The 25,556-nt window shown below is 34.4% G+C and overlaps 1 protein-coding gene across 11 annotated transcripts in view; it reads left to right on the top strand.

Annotated features, from left to right (window-relative positions):
- The window catches only part of LOC145246120 (phosphatidylinositol 4-phosphate 5-kinase type-1 alpha-like), a 397,047-nt gene that overhangs the window by 125,819 nt on the left and 245,672 nt on the right, over positions 1-25,556 (top strand). For all 11 annotated transcript variants that reach the window (XM_080107962.1, XM_080107960.1, XM_080107967.1 and 8 more), the window contains exons 4-7: positions 3,827-3,957; positions 12,675-12,792; positions 20,293-20,445; positions 20,816-20,875. In XM_080107962.1, coding sequence (XP_079964088.1) covers positions 3,827-3,957; positions 12,675-12,792; positions 20,293-20,445; positions 20,816-20,875 — 462 coding nt within the window. The remainder of the gene's footprint in view (positions 1-3,826; positions 3,958-12,674; positions 12,793-20,292; positions 20,446-20,815; positions 20,876-25,556) is intronic.

Below are 25,556 nucleotides of genomic sequence, written 5' to 3'. Positions count from 1 at the left end.
GGGGTAACATAAGTAAAATATTTATTTATTCATATAGACAAATCTTACATAGCCGCTACACACTGAACATGCTAATGTTTCGGAGCAATCGGTTTATTAAAAACCCAAAAGTTCCTCGTCGGCCGACAGAATTAAGTTTATCTGCTATTCAAAGCAGCTGGTTCTTAAATGAAAGAAGTGAAATATGTATATATATTTTTTTATATATATAAAAATAAAATATTAAATCGCTAACTTAAAGTGGGATAGTGATATTAATTGACATTTTAGACTCAAAAACGGAAGGCAATATCGCCTTCTGTTTTTGTGTCTAAAATGTCACTTAATAAAGTCATTTAATGAAAACGGTTTTAACAATCAAAATTTCATGACTATTCTTTTGCATCTGATGAAATTTCAAGTAAATAAGTTATTTCATAGGAATATGATAAAATCTGTTCTTTTTATCAACATACAAGGTGCCTTCAATAAGTTTCCAGACTTTTTCTACAGGTGTTTAAAAATTGTCGTAGACTCTTGAAAATTCAGTATGTTATTGCTATACATCTTATGAGATGACTAATTTTATGGTTCCTGGTTGAAATGAACAGCTACAGCAGGAATTGGAATACACCCTATTAAAACCTGATTATCACAGTTGGTGAATTTCAAAAATGCAATTTGAACGCGAGGACACTTTAGTAGAACAATATGCAATAAAATTATTTTAAACTTGGAAAATTGCCACAGAAATGTATAGAATGCTTCAGATTGTTTTTGAATCATTTTGCATGAATCAAGCATCAGCTCTTGATTGGCATAAGGGATTCAAGGAAGGCAGAGAGTCTGTAAGAGATGAGGTGTGGGAGGAGTAAGGAATTCAGAATACCGGAGTTGATTGGTCAAATAAAGAATTTCATCACGGATGAGGACCATCATGTCTATAGAGACGATAAGTGCACAGTTTGATGTCAGTGTGAGAACTGTATACACAATTATTTGCAAGGAACTGAAGATGCAGAAGATTTGCGCAAAGTTTGTCCCAAGGGTGCTCAAAGAAGACCGCAGACTGTTCGACTAAGATGGGCATCAAGACAGTTCCTCACCCTCCCTGTAGTCCAGACCTTGCTCCCTGTGACTTTTGGTTATTCCCTAAGCTCAAGGAAAACCTTGGAGGCTGTCGTTATGAGACGATGGAGAAGATGAAAGAGGCTGTGACAAGGGTCATTGACATGCTCACACAAGAGAAGTTCCATGGGGCTTTCCAGAAGTTGTTGGAATGGTACAACAAGTGCATTGCAGCCGGAGGAGATTACTTGGAAGGGGACTAGAGTTTCATGTGTGTACTATCAATAAAAAGTGCTCATACGAAAAAATGTCTGGAGAATTATTCAAGGCACCTCGTAAATGATACTCTTTACATTTAAGTAGTTTGATCGTTTTTTTTTTTTTTAATATACGAGTGATGTGCACAAAAGTAATGCAGCATATTTTTTTAACTAAATAAAATATTTGAAGAATTACAAAGACAGGAGTAGTACCATTAGAATAAGTGACTGTGCCCCAAAATTTATTTTTTCTACATAGTCACCATCATTCTCAATGCGCTTTTGCCAGCGATGTGTTGGTAGCTGTGCATGAGTGTTCGAAGTGTGCTTTGTCACCACTCTTAAATCGATGAACCCATCTCCTAACTGTGATGACATTGACTGCATCGGCTTTGTAAACATTCAACAGGTGCTCGTGAATGTTTTAGTTTCAAATAAATTGAGATTCGTTTCTAATTTGAATGTTTAATTTTCTTATTTATAGAAAATATTAATTTTGGTTCAATTTTTTCTGCATGGAGGAATTCAATAGCACATCTCTGCTTCTGATGCACATCCATGACAGGTTGCTCTCTTAGTCTCACACCATCAATATCTACAACAGATGAAACTCCCAAGTCGTGAATGCATAACTGCAGTCATTATAACAATACAATTTGTAATCCTCTCTAAACCATTCGGGTGGAATAAAAAATAGGAGGCATTACTTTTAGAATGCCCTCGTATTTAACTATAAGTATTGGTAATTTTAGATGCTTTCAGTTTTATACTTAACTAGCACAGTAGGTTATATTCATGTCAATCAAGGATACGTCCTTGATTATTTTTGAGTAGGGAATAACATCTCATCTGTCAAGTTGGGGTATTGTTCCTATTTACAATGCCTCCCCACGGGACAGAGTTAGACACCAGGGTCGTATTTTAACGTGGAGAAAAGCTTGGGGTATTGTTAAGGGTAACTCTAAACCTTCCCAGCCTTGCTTCCAGTCTTTCGGATGTATTAAGTTTATTGCTTACTGCCTGAGGTGTCCCTACTGGTGAATGCCAACGAGGCTGCCCAGGAAATTTTAAAAAGTAATTCACTCCTGCTCATCTGTTTGTTTGTTCGCACATTTCTCGATAATCATGCCTTGGATTTTTTTTATTTTTTTTTATTTTGCACAAACATTAGTCATGGTGGAAGTAAATTTTTTCACTTGTGGAAGGGGGACCCTGCATCCTCGGCTTATTTTAAAAACTTCCAATATTTAATAATAATCTTTTTGGGGTCTTTTAAAATCTTTCCAGAACTTCTGGCTTGACTTTCCACGTAATAATGTGGCATTATAAGGATTACCATGTTGGTTTTCTTTATTAAAACTACGACAACTCAGCGTGCGCTATATTTGATGTTTAGTTGCTTGAAGCATTGAAATAAGGTCCATGATGCATTTCAAACTTTTAAGCACCATGATGACGACACATAATCTTAGTTTCTGATACTTGGAGTAACCCTGCCAAAGATTGAACTATCTTAAAATAAGACATCTTATTTTCATGGCATGTTAATTATAAAATAGCATCACTTTATCTTAATCTAACGAGGAAACAAAAAAAAAAAAAAAGTTAATATCATGCCCTGATAATATATAATATACTAGCGAAGGGTACCCGGCGTTGCCCAGGTGTTTTTCGGGGTATGTGAAAAAACCCCGAAAATGTGAAAAAAAAAAACAAAAAAAAAACAGGTGCCCGTGAAAAAAAAATGAAGCCTTCACGACGCGCAGTTGGAAAATAGTAAAGTGTTTAAAAAAAAAACAGGTGCGCGTTTTTGATTGACATGACGGCGATAGGTATTCAGCAGTAAGCATTTTGTGCGGGACAGTTTTGAATGAGGTGAATAAATCGGTTTGTTTGTTTTTAAAAACCCGCTCCCTGTTTATTAGGAGGAGCGAAATGAAGGCTACAGTCTGATATGACGAAGTCGACATTGAACAAACGTTACTTAGCTCTCTTGAGACAATTGGCTTTCGGCCTGTGATTAGAGTCGAGTTTCGCTTTTTTTTATACCGAAAACTGAATGTAATGCGTGCCGATGCGGGAAATGTGGAATAATTAACGTTTGAAAGTCAATAAAATTAAATAGACAGGCGAGCTCCGTGGGTAACTCTGAGATATTACAATTTATAGATCATATAAAAAGTTTTAAGAAGTTGTGAACCGAGCAAGCGCTTCTCTGAAAGAAGCCTTTTGTGGACATCGAGGAAAAGTGTACATACATACATACATTTTCGCTTTTATATATATATAGATAATATAGCATAAATTATGACAATTTGTTGATTGGAGACATTTGTTTTCTGAAGAAAAAAAAAAACAGAAGTGAATATTTTATTGCGATGAAAAAGATTTTTGAATGGAAACCAACATCAAATTAAATGTTGACTCTTATAATTTATATCAAATGGATTATTTTTATGTGATAAATATATATTTTTTTTTATTTTGTAAAGTTTTTTTTTTTTAATTCTTTGTTTTAGAAACCCACCTCTGAGTTGATGGCAGCTATCCAGCTGGGCATTGGTCAGAGTGTTGGTGGATTATCATCAAAGCCAGAAAGAGATGTCCTTTTACAAGATTTTGAAGTTGTTGAAAGTGTCTTCTTTCCAAGGTATGCACATAAACATTTTATTTGCTCATGTTTAATTTTATTAGACCTTACTCTAGAATAATTTGGCTTTATATGGTTTGTGAGAGAATAGTTTAGCGATATGCTTTATGTAAGAACAGTTTGGCTATCTATATACTCAACTTAGCTAGCGACATGCCCCGCACTGGGGCCTGTTTGGCTAGCGATATACCCACTATAATATTATGGTGCATATGCAGGAAAGAAAAAAATCTTAATTTTAAAGAATATTTTGAAATTCTTAAATTTAACTCTTAGAATAATATGATTTGGTATATTTCAATTAATCATGCGATTTTTACATATGCAACAAATGTTATTAATGTCTTTCTTTGCATGGAAAATTTATTGGGAAAAAATATTTCAGAATAAAAATCTACTGAACAATTTTTTTTTCTTTGGTCTAATAGAGTAATATATTTTTTGTAAAAAAAAAAAAAATGTCTGCTCCAATTAAAAATAGCACTAGTAGTGAGAATTATAAATTCAGAAATAATCCTTAGAGAATGAATTTTATTTTATTGTTTTTATTTTCTGATGAAAAAATTTAATCTGTAGATTCTGGTTATATATGTTAGATTGTAAGTATTTATTGTAAGTGGTGTATGTTAAATATGTTATATTTAATTATAGTAATTATTTTAACATTGAAATGAAGGAACAATTTTTAAACACAATTTTTTTTTGTTTAAGCTGACTTTTTTAGACTTTAAAACTGCATATATTTTTTTCCTTTATAACCTCTCCAATGTAAAAAAAACAAAAAAAAAAGATAGGTAACATGTTATGAGTTGGATGCAGAAGAATGTAGGATTTTCACATTCGTTGTTGATTCCTGTTGCTATTTATAAAATTAACAGTTGTAAAATTCCAACAGTCATTTTCAGTGAAACTTTAAATACTTTTCTGAGAATTATATTTCAGTTTCATTTTTGTTTCACCTTCATTAAATACTTGGTTTGTTGATAAATCAACCAGGGTTGTGAGTTCTTTGAGTTTTTTTTTTTTTTTTTTTTTTTTTTTTAATTCAAAGTGAATGTAATTCAGAGAAAGTGCTGAAGCTATTTTTGTTTTATATCAAAATGTTTTTTTTTTCAAAAATTAAAAAAAAAAACAAAACAATCTGATAATTTTGCCGTGAAGGCTAATACTCCAAATAAAGAGGATAGAAAAGTTAGATGACTTGTATTTCATTAAAGAACAGCTTTCTGCCCCCCTCCCCCCTCAATGTGCCCTCAAGATTTTTTTCTCTTAAATTTGATTTTTTTTTATATTGAAACTGATTAGTTGTTTAGAAAAATAATTTTTTTCTACTGCTTACTCTTGCTCCCCCCCCCTCCGGTTGTCCTCCTGGGTTGAGAAATTCATTTTTGATTTAAACTTTTTTTTTTTTTTTAATTCATTACTTGCTATTCATACCCACTATTATAATTTTATTTGGTTCTTGTCTAGAATTCAACCTAATTTAACAAAAATACAGAAACATAAAATGTCATATTCAAAAATCATATAAATTGATCAGTTTTCCATGAGTTTTTTTTTTAATTCAGAGAAAGTGGATTTTCATTTAATTCACTAGAGCCTCTAATAGATGTAAGCTTATTTAAAAAAAATAAAAAAAAGCCAATTATTTTATATATTTATTTTATTTAATTGTATGGCAGTTCTCTCTGAAAACTAAAAATGTTAATTTTGCAAAAACTTGTCAGAATTTATGAAGTGAGTATGAATGTTAGATGATTTTTATCTCACAAGAATTTTTAAGAAATTGAATATAGATGAATTTTAGCCTTTCTTCAGAGTAATTATGCAGTACGCTGGCCATAGAAGGTAATCTATCTCTAGTCAATGACATGCTCCTTAGTGTTTTAGTAGATTGTATTTGGACATCTTTGAGCATGGCTCTGAAGCCCTATTCGGGAATGGCAGTCTCTGCCGCATGGACACAGGAAGGAGAATGGTGTGCTGGGGTCTGCAAACTTTTTGCGCTGCTTTCTGCGTCGTCTCTTTTCCTCCAGCATCAGGTTTCTGCTGTCCTCTCCTTTCTTCACTCTCTGCTGTACAGCACCTCACCAGATGCTACAGGGTGTGGCCAGCTGCTCCCAGCTACCCAAGTCGATGCCAGCCAGTTTCAAGTTGCGTTTGCATACATCCTTGTAGCGAAGAGCCAGGCGACCTCTAGGGCGCTGTCTTGTTGCCAGCTCGCCATACAAGACTCCCTCGAGGATACAGCAGTCATCTATCCGGTGGACATGACTCAGCCAGTGAAGTTTGCGCTGACAGAGGAGTGCATGCTGAGACACCCAGCATGTTGGTGTTGGTGATTCTGTCCTGCCATATAATGCCCAGGATATGACGCAGACAATGTAGATGAAAGCTCTCCAAATGGTTTTCCTGGCGCGAGTAGGTGGCCCAAAGCTCACTGCCCTAAAGGAGCATACTGAGCACACAAGCCTGGTATACCTTGAATTTGGTGTTGAGCGTCAGCTGGCTGTTATTTCATACTTTCTCGCTCAGAGTAGGCATCACACCTGTAGCTTTGGAGATGCGTTTGTCAATCTGACTGTCAAGACAGATTACTGGTGATGGTGGAGCTAAGATAGGCGAATTCATAGGTGGCCTCGAGGACCCGGCTGTTGATGCTGATAGGTGGCCTCGAGGACCCGGCTGTTGATGCTGGTAGGTGGCCTCGAGGACCCGGCTGTTGATGCTGGTAGGTGGCCTCGAGGACTCGGCTGTTGATGCTGATAGGTGGCAGGGGGATGTCCTGATCCATCATGTTTGTCTTTTTGATGCTGATGGTCAGGCCAAACTCCTCACAGGTGTGGGAGTATTGGCTGATAAGCTGTTGGAACTCCTCTTTATGGGTGGTAATAACAGCATCGCCAGCAAACAAGCTTCCTGATGGGTACTGTGTGAACCTTGGTCATGGTCCTCAGCTGGGCAAGGTTAAAAAGATTGCCATCACTTCTGGTGTGTAGATGATTATGTTCGGTGGAGTGTTTTAATTCAATCTTCAGGTGGAATTAGAAATAGATGCCGAACAAGGTCGTAACAAGTACACAACCTTGATTAACTCAGTTCTGGATTGAAAAGGGTTTGGAGGTTTCCCCATTAAAGCTCACAATACTCTGCATGTCCTCATGGAAAAAAAATGATGATTCTGAGCAGCTGAGGGAGACAATCTTCAAGAGCTGAAACGGACCTTTTCTTTTGGCAGGTCAAACGCATTGGTAAGGTCGATAAAGGCAATGTAGAGAGGCATCTGCTGCTTGTGACATTTCTCCTGGAGCTGACGAATGGAGAAAATCATGTCTACAGTGGATCTCTTGCTCGTGAAGCCACACTGGGACTCTGGGTAGATGTGCTCTGAAGTCTGGCAAGAACCACTTTGGCAAAAACTTTGCCAATGATGCTCGGCAGGGAGAGGACTCTGTAGTTATTGCAGTCGCTCCGATCACCCTTATTTTTGTATATCGTGATGGTTTTTGCATTGCACATATCCTGGGGCCCTTTCCTTCCCTCCAGCAGAGGCACAGGAGCTCATGGAGTAGTTTGAGGAGGGTCTGCTTGTCATATTTGACTATTTCAGGTGGTTTCTCATCCTCTCCAGGAGTTTTTCCATTGGCAAATGCATCAATGACTTTGCTGAACTTAACCATGGGTTCAGAGCTCCTCAAGTATGGGCAGATCGTTGGTGTTATCTAGGGCCTGATGAGTAACAGTTCATGCTGGAGTAAATATCCAGGTAATGCTCCACCCATCTCCCCATTTGCTTATCCTTTTCAGTGGCATAGATTTCTTAGTTGGCTTACCTATTTCCTGCTTGATGTCTTCATATATGTGTCTAATATTATTGGACGAGCAAAAGAACACAACAGGCATAGCCAATATTCGTTGGCACAGTGGCGTATGATTTGTTGAGCCTTGCTGCGCGCTTCTCTCAGGGACTGGGGGTTCTGGCTGGAGTCGTTGTTGTACTTGACCATTGCATCCTACTTCACTTTGATGACTGGCTCAAGGGTGGGGACACTGGTCTTGAATCAGTCCCTGTGGTTTTGTTCTTTTTTACCCATGTGATGACTGCAGTGCTGTAGATGATGGCACTATGAGAGTTCCATCTGTTAGTGAGAGTCTCCTGAAGAAGCTGGATAAATTTGGAATTTTTTTTTAAATCAGTGGTTTGACTAGTGTTAATTCTTGGTTGCTGTTCTTCTTGGAGTAATGGAGTCTTTCGGAAGTTATTTTCACCTGTGACACAACAAGGGAATAGTGAGTGTCACAATCAGGATTATGGTAAAATCTGGTGTTGCAGATGTTGTTTATAGTGTCCGCTCTGATAATGATCAGGTCCGGCTGGTGGCAGTGTTTGGATCATGGATGTCTTCATGATGCTTGTGACACGTTTTGTTCTGGAGGGTGTTTCTAACAGCAAAGCCAACACCGTATTCACTGGTTTCTTCAGGCCCTTTTCCTCACCAGAAGAAAGTGAAGTGTTCCTCCTTCAGGGATCTGCTGTCTGGGAGTCATGCCTCTTGTAGAGTTGCGATGTCAATACCCAGTCTGTGTAGGAAAAGGTCACTTACAGCTGATTTGCGAACCTCTTTAATCTTCTGAATGTCATCTGAGAGCTCCCTCTGCATGGTGCGGACATTCCAGCTTGCAATACCAAGAGTTGAAGTCTTTTATTTTTGATTGTGAGGTTCGTAGTTTAATAATCTGCCTGTCAAGCATCGCATTCTAAGCTCCAGGCACTGAAGCAAACAGATTATGGCAGGTCAACACCTTATTGGCCGGGAGCTGCCCAGCTTGAGGTGGGCAGTAACTGACTAGTGGGATGTGAGAGTCTCTCCCACTGACAAAGACAACCCATGGTGTCCAGCTTTACACCAGTCGAGCAAGGACTCATAACCTGTAAACTGCTGTCCTCTGTTATGCTCCCATGTGAAACTGGAGTTTCTTTTCTCCAAAGTGCAAGCCTGGGCAAAGAATATGGAAGTCATGCACTGCCCAAATATGGGTCCCTCTGTCGGCCGCACCAGCAGAATCCAAGGGAATGCTGAGCACTACATTTGGGACTGGCTTGACTGCAGGAGTTGTCAGAAAGAAGTCACTACTGACAACAACTGCCTAAAAGATCTCCACTCCTGATTTTTACCCTGGATTTATCTCCATAGCCTTTTCCACTGATAGATGTAGCTGTAAGGTAGTGAAATCCTTCCCCTAGACTGTAACGTAATCCCCACGAGGGAGGTGTTACAAGACAAACTGCCAACCAAGGCTGATAACTTCCATCTACCCGGAGCAACTGATATTGAGGTGTCAGTAATCCATGTTTGCCCCCTTCTCTTTGTCGGAAAAAAACTATTTCGCTTGGCTTAGAGGCTAAGCCATGCATGAAGGCCAGGAGCTTGATTTGTGAAATGCTATTGGAGGTGCATGCCACAATAGCTTTTTATAAGTAGTGGGAGTTTGTTCCCCACTACTAATACTGGTAATGACAATCTTAGAAACTAGTAAGCAGTATTATTATATATCTATACTAACATTTCAGCCTGGCGTTGTCCAGGTGTTTGGAGGTGTATGTTGAACAAAAAAGAAAAAAACAAAAAAAGTGGTAGTCGGAAGGCATGCTTGAACCCGTACCGTGAAGGAGGAAAAGAATGGGAAAAAAACGTGATGTCTTTGCTGTTACAACCACCATCAAACTGAGAGTGACGTAGGTTTTAATTAAGGCTAGACAATCGAAGAGGGTATGACTTTAAAAAATATCAGCAAAAAAATTGACCCCTCCCTGTAAAAAAGTGCCCAGTTGAGTTCTCAAAGGTCAAATCGTTGAACTTTGACCCCTTAACAGCCAAATTTCTGGCCAAAAACAGATTACAAAGATTTTCCCAAATCTCAGTACCCTGTATATCAAATTTGGAGTTTGTAGACTGAAAATTGACAGAGTTATTGCGTAGGGAAATGTACACAGGCAGACAGACAGACAGACACGTTCACTTTTATAGATATATAGATATCTGTGAAAGTGTCTGTCTGTTTGTGTGTGTGTACATTTCCCTACCAAATTACTCTGTCAATTTTCAGTCTACAGATTCGAAATTTGATATACAGGGTAGTGAGATTTGGGAAAATCTCTGTAATCCGTTTCCGGCCAGAAATTTGGCTGTTAAGGGGTCAAAGTTCCACGATTTGACCTTCGAGAACTCTACCAAACTCCTCTACCAATTTTGGGTATAAACAATTGAAATTTTAGATATAGGTTCCTTGGACATGGATCTAACTTAACTTGATTTGAGCCTAAAACAAATGTGAAGGGGTCATAATAGGGGTCAAAGTTAAAAAAAAAAATTGATCCCTGCGGTCTCTAGCAAGACAATTTCTGGTCTAAACATTTGAAATTTTGTATAAAGGGTATTCAGGGATAGGGCAAGCTTTTTAATCGATTTGGGTCGAAAATTTGAGCTATCAATATATAAATGTATGTTTGCATGTCTGCCTAAAACTTTAGACAAAGGCGACGGATTTTCACAAGATCAGTATTGTTTGAAGCTTGACCCTTCAGACGAAAAATCCAGGAAAATTGGCTAAAAGCATTAATTTCTTCACCCTCAACTGGGCACTTTTCTACAGGGAGGGGTCGCTTTTTTCACTGATATTTTCGAAAGTCATCCTCTCTTTTCAATTGTCTAGCCTTAATTTAAACCCATGTCACTTCCGGTTTGACGGTGGTCGTAACAGCAAAGACATTACTTTTTTCCCTGTTCTTTTCCTCCTTCACGGTACAGGTTCGAGTTTGCCTTCCGACTACCACTTTTTTTTGCTCAACACACACCTCCAAACACCCGGGCATCGCCGGGCACCCATTCTAGTTATTGTATATTTTACAAATAACAAATTTGGTGCCATATTTATATGACATGTTAGGTTAATAAATGTATGAAAGCATGTAAGTGCAGTAATATTTCTATATTTATAGGACAATGGGGCCTAATGGCTTAAGAGCAATCTTAAATGACATCAGGGATGTGTGTTCTCTGCTTTTTTTTTTTATCCAGAAATATTGGTTTCCACTTAAATTGCTAGTTTCTGTTTTTCTTTTTTTTAATTAGAAAGATCCAAATCGCTAAGACCATACCTCCTTATTCTTTTGGTGCTGTTTGGCTGGATTTCCTTTTTCTTACTCTTTCTTGCTTTATTTATTTTTCTATTTTCCTGTTTTTTTTTTTTCCTCTCTTCCTCTCTAGCTTTCCTTTTCCCTTTTATGAGAGTTCTCTCTGAAAACTGAAAACTCTTTCATCCATAGTTTCCTTAATGGTAACATTTCACAGGAAAAAAATTAAACTCTAAACGTATCGAAATTAATTTTCTAACAAATCGAGTGTTACAGTTAACTTTCTGCGATTAAAGATGATCAGAATCAATATTTTGGAAATTTTAACACTAAGATTGATTTATTGATTTTTATGAGTTACTGTTCTTGTCTTAGATGTCATTCTCGCAACGTTTCAACTGATGTAATCTCTAACCTTTTTTCAGCTTTATCCTGTCGAACTCGGGAATCTGTATGAAATTTTGAATGGAATCTTTAATTTATAGGGGTTGTTGCAATATTTTGGATGTGTAATGGGGTATGATCCCACACAGCCGGACGATTCTATTTATAAGCGATGCTGCTAGGAACTGACAAATCGAATTAATTCACTTTCTGCTGCCAACCAATCAGAAACCAGAATTGCTCCATAAATATTAAAGCTTTTCTGTAGCAATTTCACATGTTTTTTTCCGTGTCGACACGGTAAGAATATTTTCCTCTGTGGAACTGTCTACTGCAAACAAGTCACCTCTCAGGACTTGTGTGTAACAACGAACCATCGGAAACTGTTCTGTCTACTGCAAACCAGTCACCTCCCAAAACTTGTTTAGAACAATGAACTATCTGAAACTGTTCTGAAACTAAACATGGCTTACACTTCTAGAGGGGTAGTTTTCTCATTTTGGCAGCCATGACCAGGTAGAAGTCCTAAGTAATTTTTATTTGTGGACTGTTATTTTCATAGTTGTTTCACCACACTATTCCTCTTCAGGTGGTTAACCGCGACGGGATAGAAATGCTGAGTCTCTTAACTGTATCCTCAGTAATTACTGCCTTCCATAGTTGTCATCTCAGCACTTTTTTTTCAACTAATCTTGTGGCCTGCTTTAAGTAGGATTTAAACCGCTATCTTCAGACATTACTCATCTGAAATTATAGAGAGTCAACGCCTCTATTCACTGAGCCATGGGCCCCAAAAAAGGCCAGAGGAATAGTTGGCTGAAACGTCATGAAATAACAACTATAAAGATGAGGATAACAATCCACAAATAAATAAATATACAAATTACTCATCTCAAAGATTCCAATGAAAAAAAAAAAAAATTGTAATTGTATTCTTTGTATCGCCTCTGCCGAGGATTGAACCTTCAACCCTTCAATTTCCAGAAGATTGTCATGTTAGAACTGATGATGCCTTAGGACTTATGTTATGTCAAGAAAGTGAAAAACGTAAGAATAACGTCTAACGACAGTAGTCTGAATAATTCAAATGTTTTAGAAATTTTTGCATAATTTTTTTTTTTTTTTTTTTTTTAAATCAGGATTTCTTGAAAAAAAGAAAAAACAAAACTAATAATTTTTAATTTCTTTTGCATTCTAGTGAAGGAAGTAATCTTACCCCAGCACATCACTATAGTGACTTTCGCTTCAAAACCTATGCCCCAGTGGCGTTTCGATATTTTCGAGAGCTGTTTGGAATCCAAGCTGATGATTTCATGGTGAGTATGTGTTAAACATTCAAATCCATTGACTGTATATGAGGGTCGTTCCAAAAGTAATGCACCCTAAAAAAAAAATAAAATAAAATGTTTAGGAGCTATGAAGATGGGAGTGGTACCATTAAAACAAATGACCTTTTGTGCTCCAGAATTTATTTTAAGCACACTTTCACTCATATCTGTCGCCACTCTGAAATCAATGAACCCACCTCCACTGCACTGACTTCGTAAATGTTTAACAGGTGCCAGTAAATGTTGATTGGTTGAATTTTTTTTTAGTATAGAGGAATTCAGTGACACATTTCTGCTTCTGACGCACGTCTGTGACAGGAGTTGCTTTTCTTAATCTCACACTGTCAATATCTGCAACAGGGATATAAAACTTTCAGGTCATGAATGCATAAGTCCAGTCATCATAGCAATACAATATATTACCTGTTATATATATATATATATATGAGAGAGAGAGAGAGAGATGAAAAAGGAACAAACCAATTTATATGTCCAATGTTTTGTCTTTATTGTAAGACTTCTTCTGGATGAATAAATTGAAGAAAATAAAATACCAGTACAATATTTGAAAATATATTGTGAAAAGTATGAAAATTCAAAAAAAAAGTTAATGTTGTGAAGAGAGTAAGATTTAAAAAAAAAATTTTTTTTTTCAACGTCATATAGCCATTAATATATTTAAAAAAGATATGATGTAATTTATTTTCTTTTTGAAATAAATATGGCAATTATAATTCAAATGTGGATGTGTAATTGAAATGAAATGAGTGTATTTTTATGTAAGTTGACTGATTATATCTATTAATTATTATAGGTGGTGTTTATATGGTATGAGATATATATATATATATATATATATATATGTTAATGGTGAACTTATCTATTATTTATAATTAACTAGCCTAGGTGCCCGGCATTGCCTGGATGTTTGGAGGTGTGTGTTAAGCAAAAAAAAATGTAGTTAGCAGGCAGGCTCGAACCTGTACCATGAAGGAGGCAATGAATATGAAAAAAATAAAACACCTGACGTCTTTGCTGTTGTGCCCATCGCCAAACCGGAAGTGACGTAGGTTTAAATAAGAGCTAGACAATTGAAAAGAGAGGATGACTTTCTACGATATCGGCAAAAAAAAGCGACCCCTCCCTGTAGAAAAGTGCTCAGTTGAGGGTGAAGGAATTAATGTATTTGGTCAATTTTTCGATATTTGTCGTCCGAAGGGTTGATCTTCAAAATGATACCAATCTTGTGAAAATCTGTTAATAATAATTAATGGTCATTTCAGGCCATGAATACATGTATTCATTCATCAAAACAATGCAATTTGAGATCTCCTCTGATCTATTCGGGCAGAATAAAAAAAAATATATATATATATACATACATACATACTAGCTGGATGCCCAGCATTGCCCAGTCATACGTACGCTTAAATATGATATTTTAATTCATACAGAATGCATATGTTATTACAGAATCAATCTACAATCGATTATTATATATTATGAAGGATAATTTGCCCGGTGGACTAATTAAAAAAAAAAAAAAAAAAAAAAAAAAAACAACAACTTAAAAATGTCATTCGTCAAATCCCGGTGGACTAATTAAAAAAAACGCAAAAAAAAAAAAATTTAAAATGTCATTCATCAAATTCCGTCTGTGTTTGTTTACAATATCACGTCAACTGATATTTGGGTTTGCCGGTTGGATGCCCTGGAAAAGTCACTTCTGATTAATGCTTAGCTTTAAAATATGCAAACGAAGAAATGATTTGCGGTGATTTTAAATGGTAGTCATCTTCATTTATTGTAAATTGAACTCATTAATAAGAAAAAATTAAAATAAAATGATGAGGTACACCCAAGCTTGAACAGGGGATTATTTAATCTGTAGTCGAATACTGTATCACTGAGCTATACCTCCTGATAACAACAGTTCCGTATTTTTTAGAAGAAATGATTTTGTGAGAATGGAATTTTCCTTGATTTGCTGAGAATTATCTCCCTTTGCCGGTGTAACGTAAAATTTCCCTGTAAAAATTCTTATCTATTAGAAAGGAAGATTTTAAGGATTGGATATTTTTCGATATTTATCAAATGAATTTCTGTATAAAACGTATCTAAGAACGCTGCCAGACATATAAATTTTCTTTGTGAAATTTGCAAAAGACAGGCTCAGCCGTTTTAGAATCTATGAAGAAGGAACTCACACACACACACACACAGTGACTTGTATAATAGTTGAAATATATACACACACACATACACGTTGGGATGATTAATCGGAAAAGTCAGAACTTTTTGGAGTATCTGTATCAGAATCTAAAAAATTGTGCCTATTTTCCGATACCAAAAACGATTCCTTTCATCATCGTTTTTATTTGATTTTGTAAAAAACAGTCTTCCACTGCTTGTAGTAATGATAAAATAATAAATATTTATTGATTTTTAAAATTTCAGTAAAACTAAAATATACAGATCATTATTTACGAGTGTGTTTTTACGTTTGAAGAAATATTTGCACATTTCACATGTGTTTTTATGGTAATCGGCGAAAAAAAATAAAATTTTACAGTCAAATATTTAGAGATTTATAAAGAATTGGAATCAGTAATTTAGTACAGAATCTGTAATTGTATTGAAATTTGGAGGGGTTAACAATAACAGTTGTCTAAGTCTAGAAGGATTTTTCTTTACTGATCATAGATGAAGTATCAGAACAGATACTATACTTTTATCAATGTTTGTTGAGGACACAAAAGTAAAAACAGACAAAAAAAAAAACTTTAATATTGAACTAAATTGATTGAGATTGTCGGACTGACTTCCTCATCGTGTCAGGTGTTTTGTATCGAACTGGGGAACCGTTTGTTAGGAGTCTCAAACCCAACCCTTTATTATTACGGGGGTACCTCATCTTAAAAATACAGTTATTGAACTAAATTCCAATGATAAAGTTTTTATTCATTTCTTTTTCTTTTCCAAATCTAAAAAACTTTGGAATTGTTTTGGAAAAAATATAAACATTTAAAACAAACAAAGCAAAAAAAAAAAAAAACCACAAATAAAAACTGGTTGTTGGAATTCAGTTTTTTTTTTAAATTTATATATGCTTTATTGTTAGATGTTGACACTCATTGACCTTTCACCTTTTAAATAGTTTGGTCTACATATTAAAAATATATATACAAAGAATATATTTTACGTGCACACACACACACACACACACACATATATATATAATATATTGATTAATTAAGCTCAAGTATATTGTTAACATAAACTAAAACCCAATATTTTTTCAAAAGTGCTCAATACATGTGTAGAACTTATAAATAAATAAAATTATATGTTGAAAAGTTGATCGACCTGTGTTGACTCCTTAGAATATTTATATAATTTGATTTATATATATATATATATATATATATATATATATACTTCTGCAGACGTGTAAATCCAGGATCGGCCTATTCAACCACGCCGACAGTATTCCTCATCATGCGCACCTCCAAAACTGAAGGATGCCTTATATATAATTATTTTACAGTCAAACAATGTCACAGTTTACAAGAGCCATGACAGCCAACAAACAGGAAGTTCAAGACTTTAGTTTCACCCTCATTTAGGCTCATCAGTTAGACATATCCAAACTCAAGATTCAAAACCCGAGCCTCTTGCATCCGAGGTGAGTACTCTGCCACATGAGCAAACGCGACACAAACAAAAAAGTTGTTTAACATAGATCAAGCAGACTGTGGCAAAATCTGACTATGGAGTGAACCTACTTCGTCTTGAACAAGGGATGTGGTCATCACAACCAAGCTATAACCGAAGCCGATGTCTCACTAGTAGAAAGTTTATACTTACTAGGACGATGCCAGCCAACATATATAATAAGAGCATTATAGAAAAGACAAAGTCATATATTGGTATAGACAGATTTAGTTTCGAGGGTGTGAGTTCATATTGAAATGTTGATTTAATTTTAATAAAATAAAATACGCATCAAGTGCGCTTGAAAGCCAAATCACAACGTAATATTAGAAAAAATAAACAAATATTTTACTTGTTTGAAATTTATAACATAAATATATTTTAGAGGTATACTCCATCTTCAGTATGTTTTTTTTCTTTTCTTCTTTCTCTTCATGTTGTACAGTTGGAGAAAGAAATGTGTGTTTATAAAGAGCCGCGTGTTGTATCTCAGCAGTTGTATTTTGAAATGTTTGAACTGTGCGTAGACAACGCGAGAATAACGTCAAGGTTGTGCATTTCATAAAGAAACGTTGATTTAATTTTAATAAAATAAAACACGCATCAAGTGCGCTTGAAAGCCAAATCACAATGTAATATTAGGAAAATAAACAAATATTTTATTGTTTGAAATTTATAACAAATATATTTTAGAAATATACTCCATCTTCAGTGTGTGGCTTTGTTTTTGTTTTTTTTTTTTTTAATTTTTTCTTCTTCAGAGTATATCTCTGAAATATATTTGTTTTCCTAATATTACATTGTGATTTGGCTTTCAAGTGCACTTGATGCGTATTTTATTTTATACAGATTTAGTTGTCAGTGTAATAAGGAAAAGCTATAATTGTGGGGGGGTGGGGTGAGTATGTGCTCTTTATACCAAAGTATTTCAGAACCTAATTCTTCTCCTCAGAAGAAGGGCTAGGAAGCTAGGTTGCAAACATTTTAATGCAACATCTAGCTAAGGGAGATAATTGGGGAGATATTAATATATAAATATAAGATACTAAGGTATAGAGGAGAGAGATGGACGAAAAGTGTGCAGGTTAAAATAATGTAGGTGAATTTAAGCTGACTGGAAATTTGGGAAAAATTTAGAACCATTAAGGAATGGGGTATATGAGAAATAAAGGGATATTATATAGGCAAGGATGGTGACGATATGGAGAGAAGACAGGAAAGAAGATAGAATAAAATGTAGTGAAGTGTATAAGAAATAAATCCAGTGAAAAAAAAATGAATATAAGTAAAAAAAAAGTAAAGAGATATAAACATAAATAAGATAGGTGTGATGGAGAGGGGATAGAGATAAGGTAGAGTAAACTAACCTAAAATAAAAAGTTCAGTGAATTAAAATTATATATATATATATATATATATATATATATAAAATGTTTTTGACTCCTAATGGGGGTATGAGACGAATGGATTCGCCAATCATTTTTATAACCAACCGCTGTGCTAAACAACCAATGAAAACGTCCCAAAATTATTATAAAAATTGTTGAATTTTGGATTCAATCAGTTCGCCGTTTACTACGTCACGGACCGCATTTAATTCTTGGCCGCCATCTTGGTTACTAATCTGAACTACACCGCCATCTTGATCTGAACTATGCTGCCATCTTTGTTCAACACAGTATCTCAGAACTTAAGAGGTTAACTACGCCACGGACCGCATTTGATTCTTGGTCGCCATCTTGGTTACTGATCTGAACTACGCTGCCATCTTTGTTCAACACAATGTCTCAAAACTTAACATATATAATTATTACTATACTTATTTTTTTAATATCTATAGTGTTTCATCAGTGCAGGGAGTTATGATTACAGTTGGTTGGGAGATTCAAACCTGGCCACAAAGCCATCTCTGACTCCATTAACAAGGAACAAATCACACGGCCAACGTTAACTGCAAGAAATACAGTTGAAATTAACATTTATATAAAGCATAAAGACGACCGAGAGTGATCTTATGATTATAACATCATTATCTGCGCATGTAAGCTTAAATGACCGACTTAAATTTCACCTTAAAGTACTCAACAATAAGAATAGTTCTTAAAGGGGCTGACATAATTATTACTATATATATATATATATATATATATATATATATATATATATATATATATATATATAAACGATAAAGAGTTTAAATAGAGAGGAGAGTACGAGGAGGTAGTTAAGAGTATATATTTACAGAAAGTACTGATATAATTGATTGTCAGAGACTGGTTCTATATTGATCATAGTGACTCTGTGACCATCATTATCAGTGTTAGGAAGAGTCCATGTAGTGATGCAATAGGGTAGATTAGTATATCAATAAGTATATAAATTTATATAAAATTAGATGGTTATCAATGACATGATTAAAATGATATTGTTGTGTGGTGGAGTGATGCAAGTCAACACTTTAAGTAATAGTTGTAGCATATCAAAATGTATGTTGAATGAATAAATGAACTTGAGTTTAAATTACGAGGAACTTAATTCTCGTGAGAAGAAAACCTCTTAACGGGTTTCTTTCTGAAATAGAAATTGCGACTGTATATGCAAGATTATTGGGTGAATGTTTGTGGGAGTCTAGCAGCGTGCATGTGTACGTGTAGCATTGGCTGATCTGCATGCATCAATAGACTTTCATTTGATGTCTTGAATTGAAAGCAATGTTTAATTTCAGAAGAGTTTCTGATGGGTAGCTATTCTGTATAGGTCCTGGAGATACAGAATTTTCAGTGGGTAGCTGTTCTGTACAGGTCCTGGACTTGTCTGCAAAATTATATTTTGCAGACAAAGAGCAAAAGATCTTTCTCGTGTTGACACGAAAAAATTATGTGCTGGAACGCTAAAAGATTCAATATTTTTATGGAGCAATTCTGGTTTCTGATTACTTGCTAGCAGAACGTATCTCCATCTGATTTTTCCATTTCTATCGCCAGTGTCTATTAAGTAGAACCTTCCAACTTTCGGTGATCATACCCTCATATCAAAAATATTACGACAATTGTGCTAGCATGTTGAATGAATCATTTTGACTTATTTTATATAAGATTCGGATTGACTCCTTGCAGTTTTGTCTTTTCTTAATGGTTGCTTTTTCTTTTATTATCTGGAAGAATTCCCGGATTTCTGATTGGTTGAAAAATTTATTGATCAAGTATTTAAATCTTGAGCTGATTTTTTTTTTCATGAAACTTTTCACTGAATTGAGTTGCTTCATAAATATTTCATCACTTATTACTGTGAAAAGAATATACACTTTTATGATTTGTTTCAGGTTTCTTGCTGAAAGAGAACTGCGACTGTACTTATTTGTATGTTTATGATGGATCAGCTATGTGGCTATCTATGCCAGTAAAAAATGACCCTCACATGTTGTACAGGAGTCAGTAGAAAGCTCAATTAATATTTTGAATGACTGTGCTTGAAAACTTGTTTCAAATAAAATTCAGACCAGTTTCTTGAGTTGCTTTTTTGCATGAAAATTTCCACTGATTTAAAAGTTAATAATTTTGAAAAATGGTGCTTAACACATTTTCAATAAATATTTCACTCATTACTGAGAAAATGAAATATGCACTTTTATAAACTGTCTCTGACCTCGTCTTTATTTATAGACTGACGTTTACAGTTTGTTGTGTTACTAAAATACATTTATTTTTTAATTTTATATTAAGCAAATAAATCTGTACCATTGTTTAATTTAATTTTTTTTAATCTCTTTTTTAGCTCTCGTTGTGCAATGAACCACTCCGGGAATTGTCAAACCCTGGGGCCAGTGGAAGTATATTTTATATTACGGATGATGATGAGTTCATCATTAAAACTGTACAACATAAAGAAGCAGAATTTTTACAGAAGCTATTGCCAGGATATTACTTGGTAAGTTTTATATATATATATATATGTTTTCCCTTTTCTTTGTCAATCTATTCCTTTTTCTTTGTCAATCCATCCCTTTTCTTTGTCGATCCATCCCTTTTCTTTGTCAATCCATCCTCCTTTTTTATATCAATCCATTCCCATTTTTTCTCTCCCCTCCTTGCCCTTTCTCTCTCCCGTTTTCTTTCTTTTTTTATCCATTCCTTTTTCCCCTTTTCACTCTCTGATTGGTAGACTTGCATTTTGTTTAAGCATGAACCTTGCAAACTGCTCTCTTGCTCGCACACTCTCTAATTGGTAATTTTAAAAAAGTTATCAATTATTTTACTTGTGAGTAATCAAAGTTTTCTCACTCGTTTTATAATTTCAGAATTTAAATCAAAACCCACGCACCCTCTTACCTAAATTTTATGGACTTTACTGTTATCAGGTGAGTAAATTTTTCTTTTCCTGGTTATTTTTATCTTCGTATTTCTTGTCCAGCATTTACTTAGGTAATTCAACGCTATTATACACATGAAAATCTATTATAATCAAATCAACTCCAGCCGTAACTTTGTTACTAATTCATATGATGGGAATGTTATACCTTTTATAAAGAAGCCTGTTATTATACAGATTTATTGGAAAAAGGGTTAAAGTACCAAAAAATATAATTCAGGATTTTTCTTATTTAAAAATTAAAATGTCTACCAAAAAATATAATTCAGGATTTTTCTTATTTAAAAATTAAAATGCTTACGAAAAAATATAACTTGTTTGTCTATGAAAAAGTTTTTAGTTTTATGAAAAAGTTTTGTTGATGAATATATATAAAATGCACTCTGTGAAAAAATAAATCTTGCTGGTGAAAAAAAAATCCAATTTCTGTTTTTTTAATGCTGTATGTATGTGTGAAGATCAAGGTCAAACTGGCGTCGATCGAAAGCTGTTCCTCTTGTTTCCCCCCATCTACTGGGGTCTTTAAATCCTAATCGATCCTATAAACAGAAACGTATAAATTTATGCATTACTCATGTACATACAAGCAATATATCTAATTCGATATCCAAGATATACAGGAGCAGCCGATTTGACTAAAGAAAATGTAATTTTGATGAATCTATTTTAGCTGAGTATAATCCAAATCTATTTTAGCTGAGTATAATCCAAATCAATTTTAGCTGAGTATAATCCAAATCAATTTTAGCTGAGTATAATCCAAATCAATTTTAGCTGAGTATAATCCAAATCAATTTTAGCTGAGTATAATCCAAATCAATTTTAGCTGAGTATAATCCAAATCAATTTTAGCTGAGTATAATCCAAATCAATTTTAGCTGAGTATAATCCAAATCTATTTTAGCTGAGTATAATCCAAATCTATTTTAGCTGAGTATAATCCAAATCAATTTTAGCTGAGTATAATCCAAATCTATTTTAGCTGAGTATAATCCAAATCTATTTTAGCTGAGTATAATCCAAATCTATTTTAGCTGAGTATAATCCAAATCAATTTTAGCTGAGTATAATCCAAATCAATTTTAGCTGAGTATAATCCAAATCAATTTTAGCTGAGTATAATCCAAATCAATTTTAGCTGAGTATAATCCAAATCAATTTTAGCTGAGTATAATCCAAATCAATTTTAGCTGAGTATAATCCAAATCAATTTTAGCTGAGTATAATCCAAATCAATTTTAGCTGAGTATAATCCAAATCAATTTTAGCTGAGTATAATCCAAATCAATTTTAGCTGAGTATAATCCAAATCAATTTTAGCTGAGTATAATCCAAATCAATTTTAGCTGAGTATAATCCAAATCAATTTTAGCTGAGTATAATCCAAATCTATTTTAGCTGAGTATAATCCAAATCTATTTTAGCTGAGTATAATCAAAATCTATTTTAGCTGAGTATAATCCAAATCAATTTTAGCTGAGTATAATCCAAATCAATTTTAGCTGAGTATAATCCAAATCAATTTTAGCTGAGTATAATCCAAATCAATTTTAGCTGAGTATAATCCAAATCAATTTTAGCTGAGTATAATCCAAATCTATTTTAGCTGAGTATAATCCAAATCTATTTTAGCTGAGTATAATCCAAATCTATTTTAGCTGAGTATAATCCAAATCTATTTTAGCTGAGTATAATCCAAATTCTTAATTGTTAAAAGGGAAATACATTTTCTTGTGATATTCTTAGTTTTGCATTTCTTTTCTGCTTCTTGATTTCTGAAAGTATGACATCACTCCTCATTTACTGTGAAACGGGTCCACTCTGGTTTTGTCCAGAATCGAAATTGACCGTATATTAAAGAACAAATTTACAGAAAAATCTGTATGATATGCATACCTGCGATGAAATAAAAATATTGGTACTCTTGCATAATTTGACCCGAATTCTCGTGAATTCCCGTCAAGCATGGATCGAACGAGACCGGCAATCATCAGTGTCAGCCAAGCGTTGTTCAGATGTTGAAATGCTAACTAAACTTTTTATTTTATTTATTTAATTTTTTTTTCTGTTATATTTGTAGTAATTTTTAAGGTGATAGTAAGGGGGGGGTGACTTTTTATTTTCTGATTAGTTTATTTTTTTTAATTGAATTTTTGGGAGTTTTATTAGCCAATGAAAAAGCGCCATCTAAATGGAAGCAGACGACATTCGAATTGGAAGAAAGCGACTAAACCAACAAAAAAAAGAAAAGCTGACAAACAAATATATTTTCAAACTTGCCAAACAGAAAAATGACAGGCAAGAAAATAAATCTATGCATGTTAGAAAAAGAAATGAAAACATCGATGCAGACAATCTCATATTGTCAGGAGAAGAAATTGCTGTCCCCAAAAAGTGAGGTGCAACAATTGTAAACACAAATGTTTACTTAAAAAAAGATTGTGTGTAAAAGATGGTGTCTCTTGCAGATGTACAAATGGATAGTGCCCCCCCCATAAAAAAAAAAATTGACTGAACAACAAGTCTTGAAAAAAAAAAAAATACGGTTACAAAAAAACCCAAAAAACTTACACCTAACAATTATACGGTTAAAAAAAATCTTTTCTTGGAGAAAAAACAAACTTTCTGTTGATTAATATTTTGAAAAAAAAAAAAAAAAAAAAAAAAAAAATTAAATATTAGAATGAAATAAACATTTTCATTTTTCAAGTTAGTTTTTTTTTTTTTTTTTTTTTTTTTTTGTTATTTTTGATTATATGCATTTGTATTTTTTCCGTTTTTTTTTTTTTTTTTTTTTTTTCCATTAGTCTGCGTCTATTACGATGTTCGGCTGACACCGATAATTGCCGGTCTCGCACAATCCATGCTTGACAGGAATTCATGAGAATTCGGGTCAAATTATGCAAGAGTACCAAAATATTATATTCCTTAAATCACATAAATTGATCAAGTGGTTTTATTTTTAACTGAGAAAATCAAAAATAAGGAGGGACCGTCATATGTTAGAACAAGGGAGATAACCCAACAGTAATTAAATCTTGAGGGATTTATGTTATAATACCTATGAATTCCCCATTGGTCTCTTAAAAATGATTTTCGTTATAAAAATAAAGCTACTTAATCAATGTACATGATTTTCGGAATATATTTCTGTTTTTTTTTTTTTTTTTTTTTTTTTTTTTTTTTTTTTTTTTTTAATATAGAGGCAATTCTGGACAAGAACTGTCCACTTTAGTTCTACTTTATATATAGTCTACAGATGAGGTAGAGAGGTAGATAACTGACCATGGTGGTGTTAAGTCTATCATTACTAGGGCTAGGACAACAGCATATTCTTTTCATTATTTTTACTCTCGAGTATATATCTGACAGACACAATCAACTGAGAACCACATCACTCTACATAAAAACATAAGATATCAATGGATATATACCTGAGAATCAAAACAATGTTCCAGGACAGATGGAACCATAAGCTTTCATAGCAGTGTAACTTCTGGTTAAAAATGTGCCATCAAAGAATTCATTTTAAGTCTTACCAAAACATTCAAAATCCAAGTAAATGCTTTCATATTTACTGTCTTTGATATTTTCTACTAGCAAAAATATGCTGCCTTCCGGCACATATTTCTACAAGAATGGTAGAATGGTAGACAAACGAACATATGCATTAATCGCCCCCCCCCCTCCAACCTGATGATATCTCTTTTAGATTGTGGTGATCTCAAACATATCCCTCAAAACGTTTACTATATCAGTAACATAAAAGAACTATTTGAACAAATCAAATCCTAACATTTTTGATAAAAAATAAGCCTATATTAGAAAATATAACTCTAATCCAATCTAACTTTTTTTTTTTTACAAACGAGTCACCACGTATCAAGAACTTGAGGCCACTCGAGGATCAGGGTTACTGAATGTACACTAATCAATGGGATTATATCGTAGTAGTCGTTATTAATAGAAATGTTCATGGAATCTACGTTTTGATTTAGGCACAGTTAAAGAGTGGGGACAGTTACTGACAGTGGTTTCTGCTAGGCGGGTGTTTATCGAGAAAGATTGGCTGGGGGGGGGGGGGGGGCTCAGATCTTTAAAAAAAAAAAAAAAAACTTTTATGTTAAAGTTCAGCTTTGCACCAGTGTTAACTTGCACCGCTCTTATTCCACAGCAGCTAAGTATACTTCCGTCTGCTGTAAGCACAGCGGTCACTTTCCTCGCCCATTCCTTACAACACGACTTGTGGACTAGTGACTGCGTGCATCCTGTATCCACTAGAGCAGTACGTGGTAATCCATTGATGCGAACAGTTAAAACCGGCAATGCACCATTTACAACAGTTTTGGGAATGAGATTGGCGATAAATTTCACACCCTCCCCACCTCCGGCTATTTTCTGGACAAAATCGAGTAATGTGCCCACGCCGCTGACCTCGATAACACATATTTCTTTGGGGCTTGGCACCAGCACCTCTGACTGTTTCACTATCTAGCTTCTCCTATGATTGGGTGTATGACGATTATAATACCGCTGGGAAGTATTTGTCTCTTTAGGTGTGCTTTGTGCTGACTGTGCAGTTACTGCAACCTGCTCTGTAACTCCAATGCAGTTCTTTAAAATGGCACGAGTGCACGCCAGCACGTATGACAGATCTAGGTTTTCCATTT

This window comes from Euprymna scolopes, chromosome 23, assembly GCF_053919585.1.
Source record: "Euprymna scolopes isolate OS-2025 chromosome 23, ASM5391958v1, whole genome shotgun sequence".
Taxonomy (NCBI): Eukaryota; Metazoa; Mollusca; class Cephalopoda; order Sepiida; family Sepiolidae; genus Euprymna; species Euprymna scolopes.
The sequence above is the reverse complement of the archived record's forward strand: the minus strand, read 5'-3'. Positions and strand labels throughout refer to the sequence as shown.